This window comes from Gavialis gangeticus, unplaced genomic scaffold (genome assembly GCF_001723915.1).
Source record: "Gavialis gangeticus isolate Ggan-Ray unplaced genomic scaffold, GavGan_comp1, whole genome shotgun sequence".
Taxonomy (NCBI): Eukaryota; Metazoa; Chordata; order Crocodylia; family Gavialidae; genus Gavialis; species Gavialis gangeticus.
The window spans coordinates 5,276,300-5,292,252 of record NW_017729033.1 but is presented as its reverse complement, the minus strand read 5'-3'; the positions used below and the strand labels follow the sequence as shown (position 1 = coordinate 5,292,252).

Below are 15,953 nucleotides of genomic sequence, written 5' to 3'. Positions count from 1 at the left end.
GGAGAATCGCTGCCCACGTGCTGGCGTTTCTGAGCATGCTGATGGGATCTCCTGCATCATGGGACCCTGTATCCTTGTGTATTGCTGTATTTGAACAGCACAGTTATGCTAGGTGCTTTCCACCAAAACTTTCCAGGCGTGTCTTCCTGCATGTAACAAAGGCACAGAGAAAGAGCCACTAACGAGTTTCTGGGCCTTGATAGTGTAAAATGTGTAACGTGTCTTGGGCAGGGGGGAAAACCCTGTTGTGAGCCAGGGGCACCAGTGAGCTGAGAAGCCCCAGGCGAACCAGCCCAGACAGAAAGGGGGCCTGAAAATGAAAAAAAAAATTACAATTGGAAAAAGAAACAGTTTTAATATTGTGCATATACGGGACCGGTGCTGTTATCAATTGAGAACGAATTATTTAAAGACATCGATACCACGGATGTGATAAAGACTTTTGCAACCAAAAAATGCTGCAGTGGCGATGGGGGGGGCCGATACTAAAAGTTTGCCCGGGGCTGCCAGGACTTTCGGTACGGCGCTGGCCCCAGGCAGGGGAGAGCGTGGTGGAGACCCCAGGGAAAAGGAACAAGTCTTTCTCAGGGACCACGGGGGAGGCGGCATGGTGTTTCCAGCCCTTTGCCCAGCAACGCCTCTCCTACAGGAGCTGCAGCTTCGGGCCCAGACTGCAAGAAAGGAAGCAGGATGCACCGTCCGATGCGTTCGCTCCGGGCAGAAGTGTGGCAGGAAACTTGTGCCTTGAGCTTCCTCGTTCTGCTTCCTCTCTGCTGAGGGGCTGAATGGCTTCAGTTGTGACATTGGTGTCGTCCCAAGCAGACCTGGCTCGTGGCCTCCATCTCGGGCAGGCAGCATCGGGGTGGGAGTCAGAGGCGCGCGTGTGGCTGCAGGCTGAGGCCGGCCATCAGGGTGCAATGGCAAGTGCAAGTACTTGCCTTGCGTTTATCCCTGGGGGCTGGTGTGAGCAGGACCCTCGCTGGCTCTCAGCCCCGGGAGCTGGTTGCTCCATGGGAGATGTGTAGAGCTGCCCCCGCAACCCCCCGGCAGATTTGCCTTCCCCGAGACGACTTCCTGGGACTCGCAAGACTTGGGTTCAGCTCCTGGCTGTGCTGGAGCTGCAACGCGGCCTCGGTGCCGGTGTGCTGTGCCCTGTACCTGTATCAAACGCGGGGAGCCGTCCATGCCTGCATGGTGGGACCCTGCGTCCTTTGTGCAGTGCTGCATTACAGCCGCACGGCTACACTAAGGGCCTACCCGCTGACCTGGCAGGATGCCACCTCCACCCGAGGCCGTTTAAAGCAGAGGGACGTGGCAACTCTTTGGGGGTCTGCGTGGGGATGGCACAGGGGCTCTGTGGGCCCCCAGCTGAGCGAGGCTGGGAGGCCGAGCGCTAACGAGTCTGGGGGCTGCGCTGGCTGCAGAGCAACCGGCCTCCCGTCCAGGCCGCTCAGCAGTCGGTTTCCCGGGGCGGGGTTTACACCCTGCTTTTCAAAGCCAGCTTGCAGGACCCCAGGTGAATTGGACTCCCGCGGCCCAGGCCTCCAGGGCAAACGTCACAGCACAGAGCAGACGAGCGCAGTGCAGTAAAATATTTATTGGCCGTGTATTTACAAGGACCTCAAGGGCTTGTGCCCCTGCCCCCCTTGGGGGGCTGCGGACCCGACGCGCCCCCTTGGCTGTGTGAATGCTTCGCGACGTCGCCACCCTCCCTTCAGTAGACCTGGTGCTTGCCCTGCTGCTGCCGGTTGGCCAGGTGCATCAGCTTGAGCAGGAGGTCGCCGGCCGAGCCGTCCAGGAGGGTCAGGTTCTTCTCTGAGAGCTGCCGATTTTTGTCGCCGTCTTCGTCCAGGCAGACGGGATCCATGGCGCAGCTGTCTGCAGGAGCAGGGGAGGAAACCAAGACATCAGCACTGAAACGAGGCACCGGTCTCACAGGAGGGCTACGACGCAGCTCCCGCTGCAGCCAAAAACAAGCTCCTCCGCTCAAGCTCCAGCTGTGTCTCCCTTATTGACCAGGGCATCCCGCCCTGCCTGGATTTCTGTGCAACATGCACAGGCCACACGTGTTTTTAGGCAAACCGGTTATGCCCAGAGCTTAGGAGAAGGGACCGGGAGTCCTGAGCTTTGGGTCTGCCCTGTGCGAACTTGGGGACACCATGTCACTGCTCTGTGCCTCGGTTTCCCTTCCTCACAGGCAGCTGGACGCTGCCCTATGCCAACCAAAGCACCTGCCTCTCTCATCCTAGGCCTGGTGGTGCTCGTTGCTCTGACCTGCTCCCCTTCCTTGGGGAGCCGGGCTGAGGCCGAAGCCCCAGATTGAACCCCCCCCCCACCATCCTGCAGGACCAGGATGTGGCTGGATGGGGGGTGTGAAGTGTCCCAAGGGCTGAGACATCAACTTAGGCCATGGGTAACCTGGCTCAAATCCTTCCTCTGCCACAGACTCTCTGAATGACCTTGGTCACCTCCCTTAGCTTTTTAGTTGTGTGCACCACTGTGCCACCTTCCCTCAGCGAGGGGGTGAATGCACAAGAGACTATAAAGAGCATCAGTGATGGGATCAGGCAGGTACCCAGGCTGGTGTCTGGGGATCTCCCCCCGCCCTGCCAGCTTGGTGCGATGGAAGGGGTGGCCCCTCTTACCGTCACTGCAGCAGATCCCGGGTGCAGCACACCTGCCCCCTGCGCCGCAGGCTTTGCCCCCAGTCTCGCACGGGGACGGGAGGTAGTTCTCCTCCACGCAGCGCAGGGTCTCAGCAGTGCCCACGTAGCAGCCCAGCTCCTCCCCGCAGCAGATGTTGGGGCCAAAGCAGTTCCCTCTGTTCCCAGGGCCACAGGGCATGCACTGGAGCGGGGAGAGAGGACACAGATCAGCAGCTATGACCAAGGAGGCAGGGTCAGGCTCTGAGGGCAGACTCCCTTCTCCTTCCCTCTCTGCTTGCTGCAGGCGATGCCCACAGCCCACCTCTCTCCAGAAGGGCGGGTGCATCCCGGGGGGATGCCAACCAGCTCATTAGGCCCTGGCCCCTTGACGTCCCCTGGTTGCAAGGGGATCTGGGCATCCTCCTTGGCTGTGGAAGAGCTGATTTCCAACATTGTCTCCTGCACCCGCCACCGGAGCACCAGGGCTGCTTGCTCAGGGCTGCCTTTTGGAGGGGGGTGTGTGTGTGTCTGTATTGCACGCACACGCTCCCTCATCTGGATGTTCTGGAGGGCTGGTCAAGGCATTTAGGCACTTGCTATCTAGGTGTGTGTAGCCCTGGTGGCTGAAGCCACTTGACCCAGCAGCCAGTGCTCTAGACTCTGCAAAGCAGCTGCGTGGCCCGGGCAGGTCCCTCCTGCCTCCCCTTGCCCCCCCTGCCCAGCTTCGGGGCAGAGACTGCAAGTCTCAGGGCTGGGAGCCCCACTGGGGTGCATTCATGCGCTTCATAGGTGTGACGTGTCTGAGCCCAGCTGTTTCTTTAAAACCTGGGGCGACCGGTTTGATCCCCTGCAGCTGCAGCCGGTGGAGGACGTAACCCTCCAGCTACTCGCGTAGGGAAAGGCTGTTCTTGGGAGACCAAGAAAGAGGCAGCTCACATCATGATGGGGGCAGATCCTCCCATGCTCAGGAGAAGGTGGACCCAGCAGCAGATTCCCTTTCTTTCCATCACATCTCTAGATCGTGTGCCATCTTCCCCCTAGGAGTTGGGGCAGGGGTCTGGATGCTATATGGCCCCCAGCGCTTTTGATGAGCAAGTCATCACAGCCGCAGGAGCTAGAAATGGCTGGTGGAGGGTTGTAACGTGCCCCCGCTTTGCTTTTAGTGTCTCCCGCACTCCTAGGTGCTGCCAGGTATCAGGGCTTTGTGCCAAGCGAACGGGCCGTGGCTGTCAGTGCTCCTCCCGTGTTTCTGCTCCGTGAGATTTTCTCGGTAAAATTTTCCCTTCATTTCTTTGCCGCTGACTGGAGTAGGGCCGAGCGGCACTGTCCCCCCGCAGCCCTGCTGGGCCCGGGCGCGGAGCTGGGGCTGACTTCTACGCACCCGCTTCGTCGAGATGCGGCAGCTTCTTGGACACCGCTCGGCGAAGCGCAGCAAGAAGCTGGAGGGGCCGGTGGGGCTGGGAGGCTGAGCGCTAAAGAGCGCCGGCTGTAGCCCCCCGGCTCTGTGTGGGGGGTGTAAGGGGTTAAATATGGCCACCGACTGGGTTGCGTGGAGAGAAGCGAACAGTCCACAAACACCGAAGAGTATTGGGGTAGCCGATCCTAGCACAGCACGCTGGCCCACCGGAGGGAGGATAACAGCCTACTACCGTTACTAGCGATGGGGTTATTCTCCCAGTTTGAGTGCTAGAAATCCTTGTCGAAGCCCCGGGGGTTCAAACCCTGCTCACGAGCCCTCAGGATGTGCATGTCTAGGGACAACTGCAGCAAGATCACTTAAGGGGGAAAGCTGGAGGGGATGGGAACACAGGAAGAGAAAGCACTGGCACAGCTAGATGGAGGTCCCATCCAGCCCAACTTCCCTATGACCTTAAGACGTGCCTAATGCTACCAGTCTCCGCGACCTGCCGTGGCAGCCCTAGGGACAAACGACAGTCCGGACGCTCACAGGCATTGCGAGCAGAGCCTGCAGGCCGCGGTACGCTGGCTTCAGGGCCAAAGGCTCTGCCGGCGCCTTTGCACCTCGCTCCCAAGCGACCCTCTCCTGCAGCGGCCACAGGATGAGCACACCTAGCACAGCCCTGTCGGTCTCCAGCCAAGCAGATTTTCCCTAGAAAAGCACCTTTACATAAAGTTGTGGTCCCAGGATGTTGCCATGCAACCATCACCATTTCTTTTGGGGGCTGGGACCAGCTGCACCTTCCACTGGTTTCAAAGCAAACGACTGGCTCGAACCGAGCACCTTCAACGGAGATGCTGAGACAACTCTCAGCTGTCCGAATCGTGCAAAGAGGGTTTGTCTCAAAATCAGGCCGGGGGGGGGTCACTAACATCCTCCACAATAGGCAAAGACCCTCTTGGTAGCTCTGGTTCCTGGTTCACCCCCTTGGCACGGCCCTTTTTGGGGCCAGCTCGGTCCAAACGGTGGGAGAATCCAAGCGGTACGAAACCCTTTGCTGCCTTTGAAAAGGGCCAGCCTCTTCCACAAACTAGTCAAGGTGGGTCTAAAAAGCACTGGGGGTATTGCTGTGATGAGATCTTTTCATGCAAAGTAGGAACGCGTTTCAGTTAGGAGCCCATTGACGACATTGCAGTCAACAGCAAAACTCCCCTTGACCTGAGCGGGGTCAGGATTTCATCCTACCTGTCTACCTAAGAAGCCCCGTCTCTGTTAAGGTTTTCTCAACCATTCGCTTTGCACTGGCAATAGCCGCGCGGGAGGTTGGGGACCGATCCCTTTCACAGCTGGCTTGGGACCACGGTGTGCGCCAGCTCGGGTCCTCGAGTCTGTGAGACGTGCTCCGTGTGCGCGCTGCACAAGAGGAGGGCGCACCTTTTTGTTCACAGCCACCAGGCAGAAGAGCCGGTGGAAGGGCGCCAGGATGCAATGAAGGGAGCAGTGTCCCTCATTCAGTAAAGCAGCCGCTTTCCCGCCCCCCGCTGCAGCCAAGTCCCAGCCTTTTCAGCCAGGACCAGGGTTTTGTGTGCGACTACAAAGCACCCTTCCTAAACTGGAACACGGCTCCCCCCTCCCCGCCCTTCTCCAAAGAAACGTAAGCAATTCGTATTTGCAAGGTTTGCAGAGAGCGCTGCGAAGAGAGAAAGCTTGGGTCTGCAGGGAAATCCAGCCCGGCCTTCGGGCCAGCCATCTGAACCCACGCTTCCACGTTCACCTGCAAGGTGCAACTCTCCCCTGCAGGCTCACACAGCCTCTCTGCTCAGTGACCCGCATGCAGCTCCGGCAGACAGGAGCCCTCGTCCCCTTCGCGCCCCGCACGGGGAGGGTAGCCACAAGCACGGACTAGTGGGACGCGGCCCCCCCGGAGTCAAGCAGGTTGTGCACATGGTCTCCCAGCCCCGAGGGGGATCTGCCTCCCCTCCACGGCCCCCCGCACCCTCTTCGTACCTGTCTGATCTCTGTGTCGGGGAAGGCTCGCTTCCCTCCTCGAGGGCAGTTCTGGATGTAGCAGGCTGAGGACAAGGCGAGGAGGCAGAGGAAGTACACGGGGAGGGAGGCTTCTGGCATCGTGGCGGGCGCAGAGGGAAGCGATGCTGCCTTCCAAGCACCTGTTGTTGGCATCTGGCTCCTTGCTGAACCCGCTGCATCTTTATACCCGTCTCTGCGCTGCCTCGGCCCCTCCCTGGGGCTTTGTCACCGCGTCCAGAGGGCCGGGCTCACCGTCGTCTCTCCCAAACTCGACTTCCAGCAAATCCTGTAATTGAGGTGATTCAGTGCAGAGGCACAGGCAGACACGCTGCTCGGCGGGGAATAATGCTGCCAGTCTAGTGCAAAATCCCCACCGGAGACTCCTGAACAGGAGGGGGGGGGACGGGCCTGATTCTGCTTTGCTGTTGCATGTGAGCCCCCACATCCCAGCACGAGCAGGAGCAGATGCTGGCAACGCTGGGGGCTGCGGCTCCTTCTGGTTCAGTATTTAGGGCTGGAAGCATGGCTGGGGTGAAGGGAAATCCATCACAAGAGCTCAGGAGAGGTCCCAGGTAGACAGGGCCTTGGCTGAGGAGTCCCGGCTCCTCGAGGGCCCCTGGGGTACGAAGCAGAGAGAGGCGTTTTGCGACTCCGAGGTGTCTTTTTTGCAGCAGTTGCTTATGCCCCGCGCTCGCGGGAGTTGTTCTCCCTTACCGCAGTGGTTCAAGAGGGCTGCTTACCCGTCAGCGGTGGGATGGAGCCTTCCTGCTCTTGGCCGTCGCTGGGTGTGTGCGGGGATCGGCGGACTGACTTGTCCTTCCACCGGCGCTGTGCAGGAAGCGGGGCCTTCGGGCGAGCTCCCCCGGCCTTTCACCAGCCCCTCGGCCCAAGCAGAGCTCGTTTGTGCAACCCCTTGGCCTGTGCGATATGGGCAGCCAGGCTATGGGACCACGGTGGTCCTTCTTGCACGTGCTTACCCCTAAGGTCGGGGCTCTTGCCCTCGTGCAGTGCAGGTGCAGCTAAGGCAGGAGGGTGCGAGATGGCAGAGCCAGGCCTGCTGGGGCCGTGCCCCAAACACGCTGGTGCTCCACGAGCAGGCTGCACCCCTGTGGGGAGGCACCACACGACCCTCATCCTTAATCTGGCCCCCTGGTCCAGCCCTCCCAGCGGCAAGGTTTCCTCTGACTTGGGGGTGGGTGATTCCCTCCCACTTTACAGTGGTGAACTGCTACTTGAAGGGCTGCCAGGAAGAAGAGGCGAAGCCTCTTTTCTCTCACTGCAGAGAGAAGGATGCGGAGCAATGGCTGCAGCAAGGTAAGTGTAGACGGGATGTCCAGAAACACCTCTCCATTGTCACGAGAGGGAGGCAGTGGACTAGGTGCCCAGGGAAGCTGCGGACTCTCCACCGGCGGCGAGTTCAAGAAGAGGCTGGGCAGGGATGATTTAGGGGTAGCGACACCCATGTCCTACTAGGGGGGGATTTCCTATGCGTCTGAGTTTTGCTGGGTGCCGCATGGGGCTGGGAGAAAACTCAGCAAACTCCCTCTGCCTCCTTTTTCCTACACGTGTCAGGGTTTTTAAAAAAAATTAAACCTTCATCAGAGGTGCTGGGTGCAGCAAAGGCTGGGGATGGTGACTGGGCTGTGCCAATGCTGCTGGCAGCAAAGCTGGAGGTCCCTAGCTAGAGGTCTGGCCCCTCAACTTGGGGTCAGACCAATCAGCAGATTTGGGGTCAGGAAGGAGTTTTACCCCATGGTCAGATTTTTTGGGGGGGGCGGGGACTGCCTTTCTCTGTAGCTGTAGAGGAGTGAAGGCCTCTCCCAGGGATCTCTTGAGCATATTATTAACAACCTTTTACAGAAGTGGGACACTGGCTGCCATGGTCCCCTGATCTACCTGCAGCAGGTTCAGGTGTTATGCCTTGTGCTGTGTCAGGTTTGACGAAGAGTTAGAGTATGGGTTTGGAAAGGGAAGATCCTGCTTCAGACAGGGGGTGGACTAGATGTGATCTCTGGAGGTCCCTGCCAGCCCCACTTCTCTGTGATCCTGTGATGTGCAAATCCCAGCTTTTGTCCAGAGGCTCGTACTGATGTCCACCTGTCATCGGCAGGCTCGAACCTTTTGATTCGAGGTGTGAAACCTGTCACTCAAGCTAAGGCAGGACCTGGGCATGGTGGTCTGTCATCCTCTGTAGCCAGGCCACACAGGGGAAGGCGCTGTGCACTTTGCCAGTGGGTTTTACACACGTTGATTGTGCAGCTTGGGCCTCTTGGGCTGCTGAGAGGAAGGGGGGACTGTGGGGTATTACTTACAGGTTTACTGGTGGACATGCACCTCCTGCCATAATTCAGTAGGAAAAACAGCACTGGGCTAGACTGGTATTTGGCTCCCCCTGCTGGAATTTACAGGCTTAATTCATTCGAAAGCCCTGTGTGTGCAAACACAGATGCGATGCACCAAAATAAACAAGTTTAAATGTTATAATCCTCTTAAATTGATTAGGATTAAATGCTGTGGCATATACTGGTGCCCTGGGGCTCCACTTAGGCCCTGGAGGGGAGTGTTTCCGGGGAGGCAGCTAGTCCAGCCCTCTGCCTGAGGCAGGGTCATGCCTATCCAATCATCCTCTGCCCTCTGTCTTCCCCACTCATGAATCCTGCCTATACCTTACCATGTATATCCTGGTACCTGCGGGCTCTGCAAGCTGGTGCTTTGCAGGTGATCATCCCGGCTGAGCTTTTGTCACAAATGGAGCCTGCAACAACGAGGCCTTGAGGAGATATGTGCTGCCCACAGACCACCCAAACCGGGGGTGTCTGACACTAGCTGGCATGTTAACTCTAGCTGATAGTTGCGTGGAGGCACCTACCTGGGACATGGATTCAGAAGTCACTTGCAAGGAGCTTCACTGAACCCCTCCCTCCCCCCACAAGCATCTCAGATTATGCAGTGTGTGCAGGGTTGACAAAGGGGAAAAAATGGAGCGGTGGAAATGCTGTTGTTACGTGTGTGTCCATCCTGCTGTGAGGCTGCCAACGCCGTGGGGATGCCACGTAGATCATAGGTCTGTGGCTGCTGGAGGGATGGCTGGGATGGTGCCCGGCGGCTGGCGGTAGCACCAGGCAGAGCTTGCGATGGAAGCTGTTTCTCCCACACGTCAGCTGTGGGCTGCTCCAGATTGGGGGGGGAGAGAAACAGATTTCTGCTGATGCCATTGCTCTTTACAGAGCAGCCCACAAAGGAGCAAGAGTGCAGATGCTTTCCAGGGCCTCTCTCGCTCCCATGACTAGCTGGGGCAGGCTGCCTGGGCTTGCAAACGCCTCTCAAATGGTGCTGGGAACAGCGTGGTGGAGAGCGAGGTGTGCCCCCTTGCAGCTCTTGCCAATGAGTGAGACTCTGTACCATTTAGGTGGCCCCTCCCTGCATGAAGCTGGGGGTGGGGTGACCCTTTGAGAGGCCAGGGTGGTCTTTGGTGCCCCGGAAGGGTACGCTTGTGTCCCCTCGGACCTGGAGATGCCTGGTTGGATGACCCCCTTGCTATGCTACTGGGCTGGTGGCTAAAGCAATGGCCGGGTTGGGGTTTCTAGTTGGCGTGCCAGCTCTCACATTCGCTTTCCTTGTGCCTCAGTTTCCCTCCACGCAATGGGGGGAATCACCCGTTCCTGGAGGCTGTTGGTCCCTTGAGGCAGGCACCGTCTCTGTTCGCTCAGCAGAGCCGTGGGCACGGCTGCGGCCCCACTCGACAACCATCGCCAGCGGTGACCTGGCTGCAGAGCCGAAGCGCAACCCTGCTGAGAGGAGGGAAGCTGCTGTCCTGAGCTGTGCCCTTTCTTTCCTTTTGTAGCATCCCCCGAAGGCTCCCACACCCTCGCCGGAAGAGCTTGAGTCAACCTCCCCGTTGGCGTAACCCCTGCTGCAGTCAATGGAGCGACGCCATCCCTCGTCACCAAAGCCAGCGGCCACCCACACGCTGCTGGCTGGCCTCACCGGCAGCTGATTACTTCTGGTCCACGAGCGCGAGGAGCGGGGACTCGTCACCTCACCGGGCTCGAATGCTCCTTCTCCCAGCCAGGACCGCGCCGCACGTCAGATCAGAGCGACCCGTGGAGGTTTGCTCGGTGGGTCTCGCTGATGTGGCACCAGGCCAGACGTGGGGCCACACTGTCCCATTCCCTAACCTGGGAACTAGCCCCGCTCCACAGGGGCAAACGCTGCACAAGCTCTGACCCTCTGCTCCGCTTCTGCAGACTGCCCCGAAACCCACCTCAGCGCCTCCGGGTTGACTGTAGCCCCAGCTTTGGGCCAGAGGCATGACGGAGGCTCTGGACTGGCTGAATGCCCCCGGCCGTCCGGTTTTCGCCCCTGAGCCTCTGCTCATTGTCTCCTTTGTGTGCCAGCTCGCTGGCACCGGATACACCTCCCGCGGCGAAGCTCTTTGGTTCAGCCGGCGTCATCGGGATGGCGGGAGTGAGGCACGCTTGGCTTCTAGCCTCCGCGCAGACATGGCCATCCCACGGCCTGACCTTCTCTTTTCTTTTTGGCCCATCTCTTTGCAAAGTGCAGCGCCCTGCCAAGGCCACGTGGCAGAGCCAACCAGAATACAGGCGCCAGCTTTTCTCCTTCCTCCGTGCTGGGGTGACGGAGGTCTCCACCGCCTGCGTGCCAGCGAAGTGGTCACCGTTCCCTGTTTCTCAGCGATTTACCCGCTTGGGCAGGAGCTGAGTATCAACGGGCCCAAGCCAGGTGCATGCTCCTCGGGCTGAAGGGACCGGCAGCCGTTTTTCAAACCTCTGCTCTCCGACAAAAAGTCAGGGGGTGCTTGTGCTTGAGGCAGGGGGGAACCAGCTGCAAGCCTCACCTCCGGGACCCCTCCCCTCCATCTGCTGTGCGACTCATGCCTCCAGTTTCTGGGCACCACGCACATCTATTTTTGGGAGACCGTAGACCTTGTTCTCTAGCCGAGCCTCTGCCCCTGTGCAGTCCTTGCCGTGGTGGAGGTAGAGGCAAGTGGCTCTAACCCGAGTGCTTGAGGGCGCTGGTCTAACACCGCTCGCCGCAGAGGTTGTCTCGCGGTGTTACGGGTCTGCCACAAAGGCACAAGGAGACACAGGCCTGTCCTAAGGGCCTGGGTGGGGGTAAGGCTGGCTAGGAAGCAGTTCTCCCTTCTCAAGCACGTGTTTGTTTCAGATCCCTTTTCTCTGTGCCATACCTGCACCAGACTAGGAGTTTTCCAAGCAACTTGTCCACCTGAGACCTACCGGTGCCCTGGGAGGAGGGCGCGTGGCTGGCACTGAAGTTCAAGGCCCTGCTGGAGTGGACACAGGAGGGGTTTGAACACTGGTCGCTTGCTGTCCCGGGGAGGCTGGCCTGGATGGCAAGGGTCAGAAGTTTTAGCCAGGATGCAAGAACCCTTTGGGGGCAGCGTGCCATCTTGTCACTCCACGAACATTTGGGTTTTAACTATTTCGTTGGTTTTTGGCTGCAAAATTCATGCCTGGCTCTCCCGAGCAGGGACCCGAGAGCTCCCATAACGGGTGAGCAGGTGTTTCCCGGTGTGAAGCTAAGGGCCAGGTCACCAAGTTCACAGTCCAGGTCCCCCCTTCGGGAGCTGGCGTCGGTGCAGCCCGGGAGGGATGGGGGTGCGGTCAGCGATGAGCCGCGTCTCCAGGGGGTGAAGTCTTAAATCGCATCTGTTGCCAAATGGAGCGATGCAGCACGGCGTGCTCCTCCCCAGGCTCTCTGCGCAGTTGGACAGACTAAATCCTGTCCGTGGGTTGCTCGTCATTAAACCAGTCACCGGTGCCCACGTCTCGGCTCTTTACCAACCCAGGGACTGGCCATGCTCAACCCGTGCCTGGTGCCCAGCTGGAAAACACCCCCTCGCCGAACGCTGCTGCCTGAATGCCAGCCGAGCAAGTGGCGCCAGAAAGTCGAAGCTACTCGTGTTACGAGAGCCAGGATCACGTTAAACACGGGTGTCGCGTGAGGAGCCCCCCACCTGCATACTCCAGTGGCAAAGGCCGGACACCAGAGATGCGCTTGAAACGGAAACGCTGAAGCAGGGATGGTATTTTGGTGGCCTCTGGTTTGTTTAACGAGCATTTCCACCTTACATGGTGATACTGACCCCCTTTTTTTGTTGTTTTTGTTTTAAGGCACAGAGCAAGTGCGTTGGGGTGGGGCGGTGCTGGCCACTCTTACGCCCCCCAAGACAAACCACACACGTAGCCTTGGCTGCTTGAAGCCCAGCTGTGCCTGGGGTCCACGTCAGCCCAGCCCCGCTCCTCCCCGCCTGGCTCTGAATCCGCCAGAAGAGCTCGGCTTCAACATCTGGGTCCCCCACAAAGCTGTGGCTGCAATCCAGCCTGGTGCAAAGGCCTCTTTCTGCCCAGCCGCTCGGGGTCTGGATGCCCCCTCGTCTGCACCCCCGCAGACCTCACCCCCCGGCTCCTTTGCTGCGCCGTGCTGGTACCCTTGCTCCTGTCCCACGATCCCCGTCCTAGCAACACCCGCGCCGGCGCCAGGCAAGGCCTGCGGGGAGGGTCCCGGTGGGGCCGAGCCCGGGGCAGGCTCCTGCCGGGGCGACCTCGGGAACGTGAGATTAACATGCAGCGGGGAATCAGCCGCCTAATGCGCACGTCAGCAGGGCCCCCCTCGACGGCCCAGGTGGCTTGGCGGGCCGCCACGGCTCATCCTGTACCGGCAGTCAGGGAAGGTTGTCGCCGTGGCTCGTTGGGGGGATCCCAGGGGTACCGGCTGCTTGGGTAGGCAGCTGAGCGACGCAGCCGAAATCACCGCCAGGCCTGGCTGGCGCCCCAGCGCGAGGCGAAGGCTCACGGGGCCCAGGCCGGTGCTGGGGTGCAGCCGTGGCTTGAGGCAGGGGCCAAGGTTGTGCCGGCACCTCCTGCTCGCGCGGGCCGGCTCCCCTGGCACCCAGACCCCAGCCCGGGGCGCGGGGCTCTGCTGCAGGCGGGCAGCGTGCACCGTGCGGAGCAGACCTGGGACAAGAGCACACGCGTGCATGCACACTCTCTCTGGCACACACTCACATCCTCTTGCATGCACTCTCTCACACACACATTCTTGCTGTCACACACACATATACACACTCTCACACACGCGCTCTCTGTCACACATACACATGCTCTCACTCTCACACACACAGTCATATACTCTTGCACACACACACACACACAGGCATCCAGGCACACACACACACTCAGTGACTCACATGCTCTTGAATACTCTGTCTCACACACACAGAGACTGTCACACTCACACACACTCACTCTGTCTCTGTCACACACATACACATACTCTTGCACATGCTGTCTCACACACGGGCATGCAAGCGCGTGTGCGTGCGCGCACACACACACACACACACACTGTCACTCGCATGCTCTTGCCCACTCTCTCTCACACACGCATATGCACACACACTCTGTCACACACACACACACACACACACACACTCTCTCTCTCTCTCTCACATACACACACACACTATGTCTCTCACACACACAAACATACTCACAGTCTCTGCCCTTCACTCACACACACAGTCACAAACTCTTGCACACACACTCACACAGAGGCATGCAAGTGCACACACAAACACGCCCAGTCACTCATGCTCTTGCACACCGCACTCTCTCACATGCACATAATCACACTCTCTCTCTCACACACACACACACACTCACACTCTCTCACCCTCTGGTTTTCTACACGTGGCTGGGGCGTGAGCACCGCTCAGACGTGAACAGGCCGCGCCAGCTCGTGCCCTCGTGTCTCCGTGGGCTCGGCCGGCCGGCAGCCTGGCTGCAGCGGGAGCTCTGGCCAGCAGCGGCACGGCCCACTGGTGCTGCACGCGGGCGCCCCCATCTCTGGAGCTCCCCCCAAGACACAAATGCCACCTCCATTCCCAGGAGCCCCCTCCCCAGCCCGCCTTGGCATGACGCCTGTTGTGACCGCAGGCTGGATGTGACTTGTGTGGGTCCCCAGTGCTTTCTGGGGCACACAAGTGTTGCTGCCCTGAGGGCTTTTTGCATCTGATCTGACCCTCATTTCCCTCTAGCCAGGCTGGCCAGCTTCTAGGCAGCTAGAGGAGCAGGCTGCATGCTGCATACAGCCCCTGGGCCCTGCTTCTGTGCCCCTACCAGTGCCCCAAACTAGCCCTTCTAGCTGGTGCAACTTTGACACCCCAGCACCTGCTCCTGCCTGCCCACTCCTGGGGGTGGTGTGCATGGTGGGGAGGGTCCCAGGGACTCCCCACCCTGCCCTTGGGTACTGCACACGGTGTGGGAGACAGTATGCATGCCTGCTGGCCCGCTGGATTACAAGGCGGGGGGTCCTGGGTTATAGGTGCTGGTTCCCTAGGGTCACAGGCATCCCAGCCACCCCCTGCTGCATGCAGAGGCCGAGGTGCTCCGGCTGCCACACGGGCTGGACGTGGCCTCCCCCATCCTCACTGCTCCAGCGCCAAGCCCGGCGGTCGGCCAGGAGACCTGCTTAGCCGGTGACCGAGCCAGGCACGGTGACCACTGAAGCAGGCACTGTGCAGGTTTTCGCGGAGTGACCGAGCAGCATGAGGCTATCGACTGCCCTGCTGAGCTCAAGCGGCTCTAATCGGGGGCTGGATGGAGATGTGGGAATGCCTTGATGTCGCAATGACCCCCCCCCCAGCTCTGCCACCTCCTGGTGTAGCAATTCAAAGGCCCTGGCAGTGTTAGCTTGATGTGCAGCTGACAGCCCATGGTCAGGCTGTTTTCAGTGCACATTGGGTTCCATTTTACAGATCGGGGAAACTGAGGCACAGAGGAACTGAAGCCCCACATTATTCAGCAGGGTGCTGTGTACTCCCCGGGGTGTGGACACAGCTCGGCGCAGCAGGGCACTCATCTAGGGGCCATTCAACACCCCACGTGGCTGCTGAGCTCTTTGCAAGGAGCTGGTGCAGCCTGGGGAAGCCCAAGGCTTAGACTCGGGACGCTGCACTCCTGGTAACTCAGCCCCAAGAGCTCAGGGCCTCAAAAGCCCAGAGGAGCTGGGCTGGGGTATGCTTGTCCGGCCCTGGGCGATGCCAAGGACCACCAGTGGCAAAGCTGGAAAAAGAAATGCGGGCATCCTGATGTGGAGAGACTTTGCTCTTGGCGATAAACCGCACGCTCGGACTTGCACGAGATGGGCTGGGGATTGAGTGTGTGCTCCATGTGCTGGCCTCCCAGCTGATGCAGGGATAGTGGTGCACGTATACAAGGAGCAGTGGATGCTCTTAAGCCCCAAGCTAGGTACTATCAACTCGACGCTGTATCCTCCGTTCAAATCCTGCAGAGCTTGGCGAGTTCAGCGCTCAGCCCATGTCGAAGCACCAGAGGAGACAGCAAAAAAAAAAAAATAAATAAATAAAAATATGGAGATAGGTGGCATCAAAAGAAAAACTTTTATGTGCACACAACTCAAAGCCAGCGCTAAATTGGACCACAACATTACACACTCATGCCCCATCTCTTCCCTTGACTGTATCTTAAAATGACGTTAGCCAGAGCTGATCAGCATGCCAATGACTCTGTGTCTGGAATGATAACATGGGAATATAAGATTAAAATGCAATTACGCTCTTTAAAGTCAAGGAAGGTTAATACGCTGTTTTCCGAGCGAGCGGCGAAGGACTCGCAGCCGCGACGCAGCATCACTTAATGGCATCAAGCAGAAGATCAGTCAGGGAGCGACGTGGGGGGGAGCAGGAGGGGGATAAAACACAAAAGGCAAAAAGGCTGGGATGTGGGCTGAGCAATGCCAGGTCAGACAAGGGAATCAAAGGACAGCTGATCTTAGCCAGCCTATTCCTTCTGCATAGGAAAAGCACTGGCTTGCAA

The 15,953-nt window shown here is 59.1% G+C and overlaps 1 protein-coding gene across 1 annotated transcript; it reads right to left on the bottom strand.

Moving 5' to 3' along the window:
• Window positions 1-1,291: 1,291 nt before the first annotated feature.
• On the bottom strand, window positions 1,292-6,493 carry LOC109304171 (vasotocin-neurophysin VT-like). The gene is made up of 3 exons (XM_019526657.1): window positions 6,052-6,493; window positions 2,646-2,847; window positions 1,292-1,878 (listed from the first exon to the last, which is right to left on the bottom strand). Exons 1-3 carry the CDS (start codon window positions 6,223-6,225, stop codon window positions 1,715-1,717), a joined length of 540 nt encoding a protein of 179 aa, XP_019382202.1. The 5' UTR covers window positions 6,226-6,493; the 3' UTR covers window positions 1,292-1,714.
• Between the last annotated feature and the right edge of the window lie 9,460 nt (window positions 6,494-15,953).

Excerpts from the sequence above, each read along its gene's own strand:
- LOC109304171 (XM_019526657.1), bottom strand. The coding sequence starts at position 6,225 with ATGCCAACAACAGGTGCTTGGAAGGCAGCATCGCTTCCCTCTGCGCCC. Across the intron at positions 2,848-6,051 it reads CCGACACAGAGATCAGACAG|TGCATGCCCTGTGGCCCTGG; the intron begins GTACGAAGAGGG and ends TCCCCGCTCCAG. Across the intron at positions 1,879-2,645 it reads CGGGATCTGCTGCAGTGACG|ACAGCTGCGCCATGGATCCC; the intron begins GTAAGAGGGGCC and ends CTGCTCCTGCAG.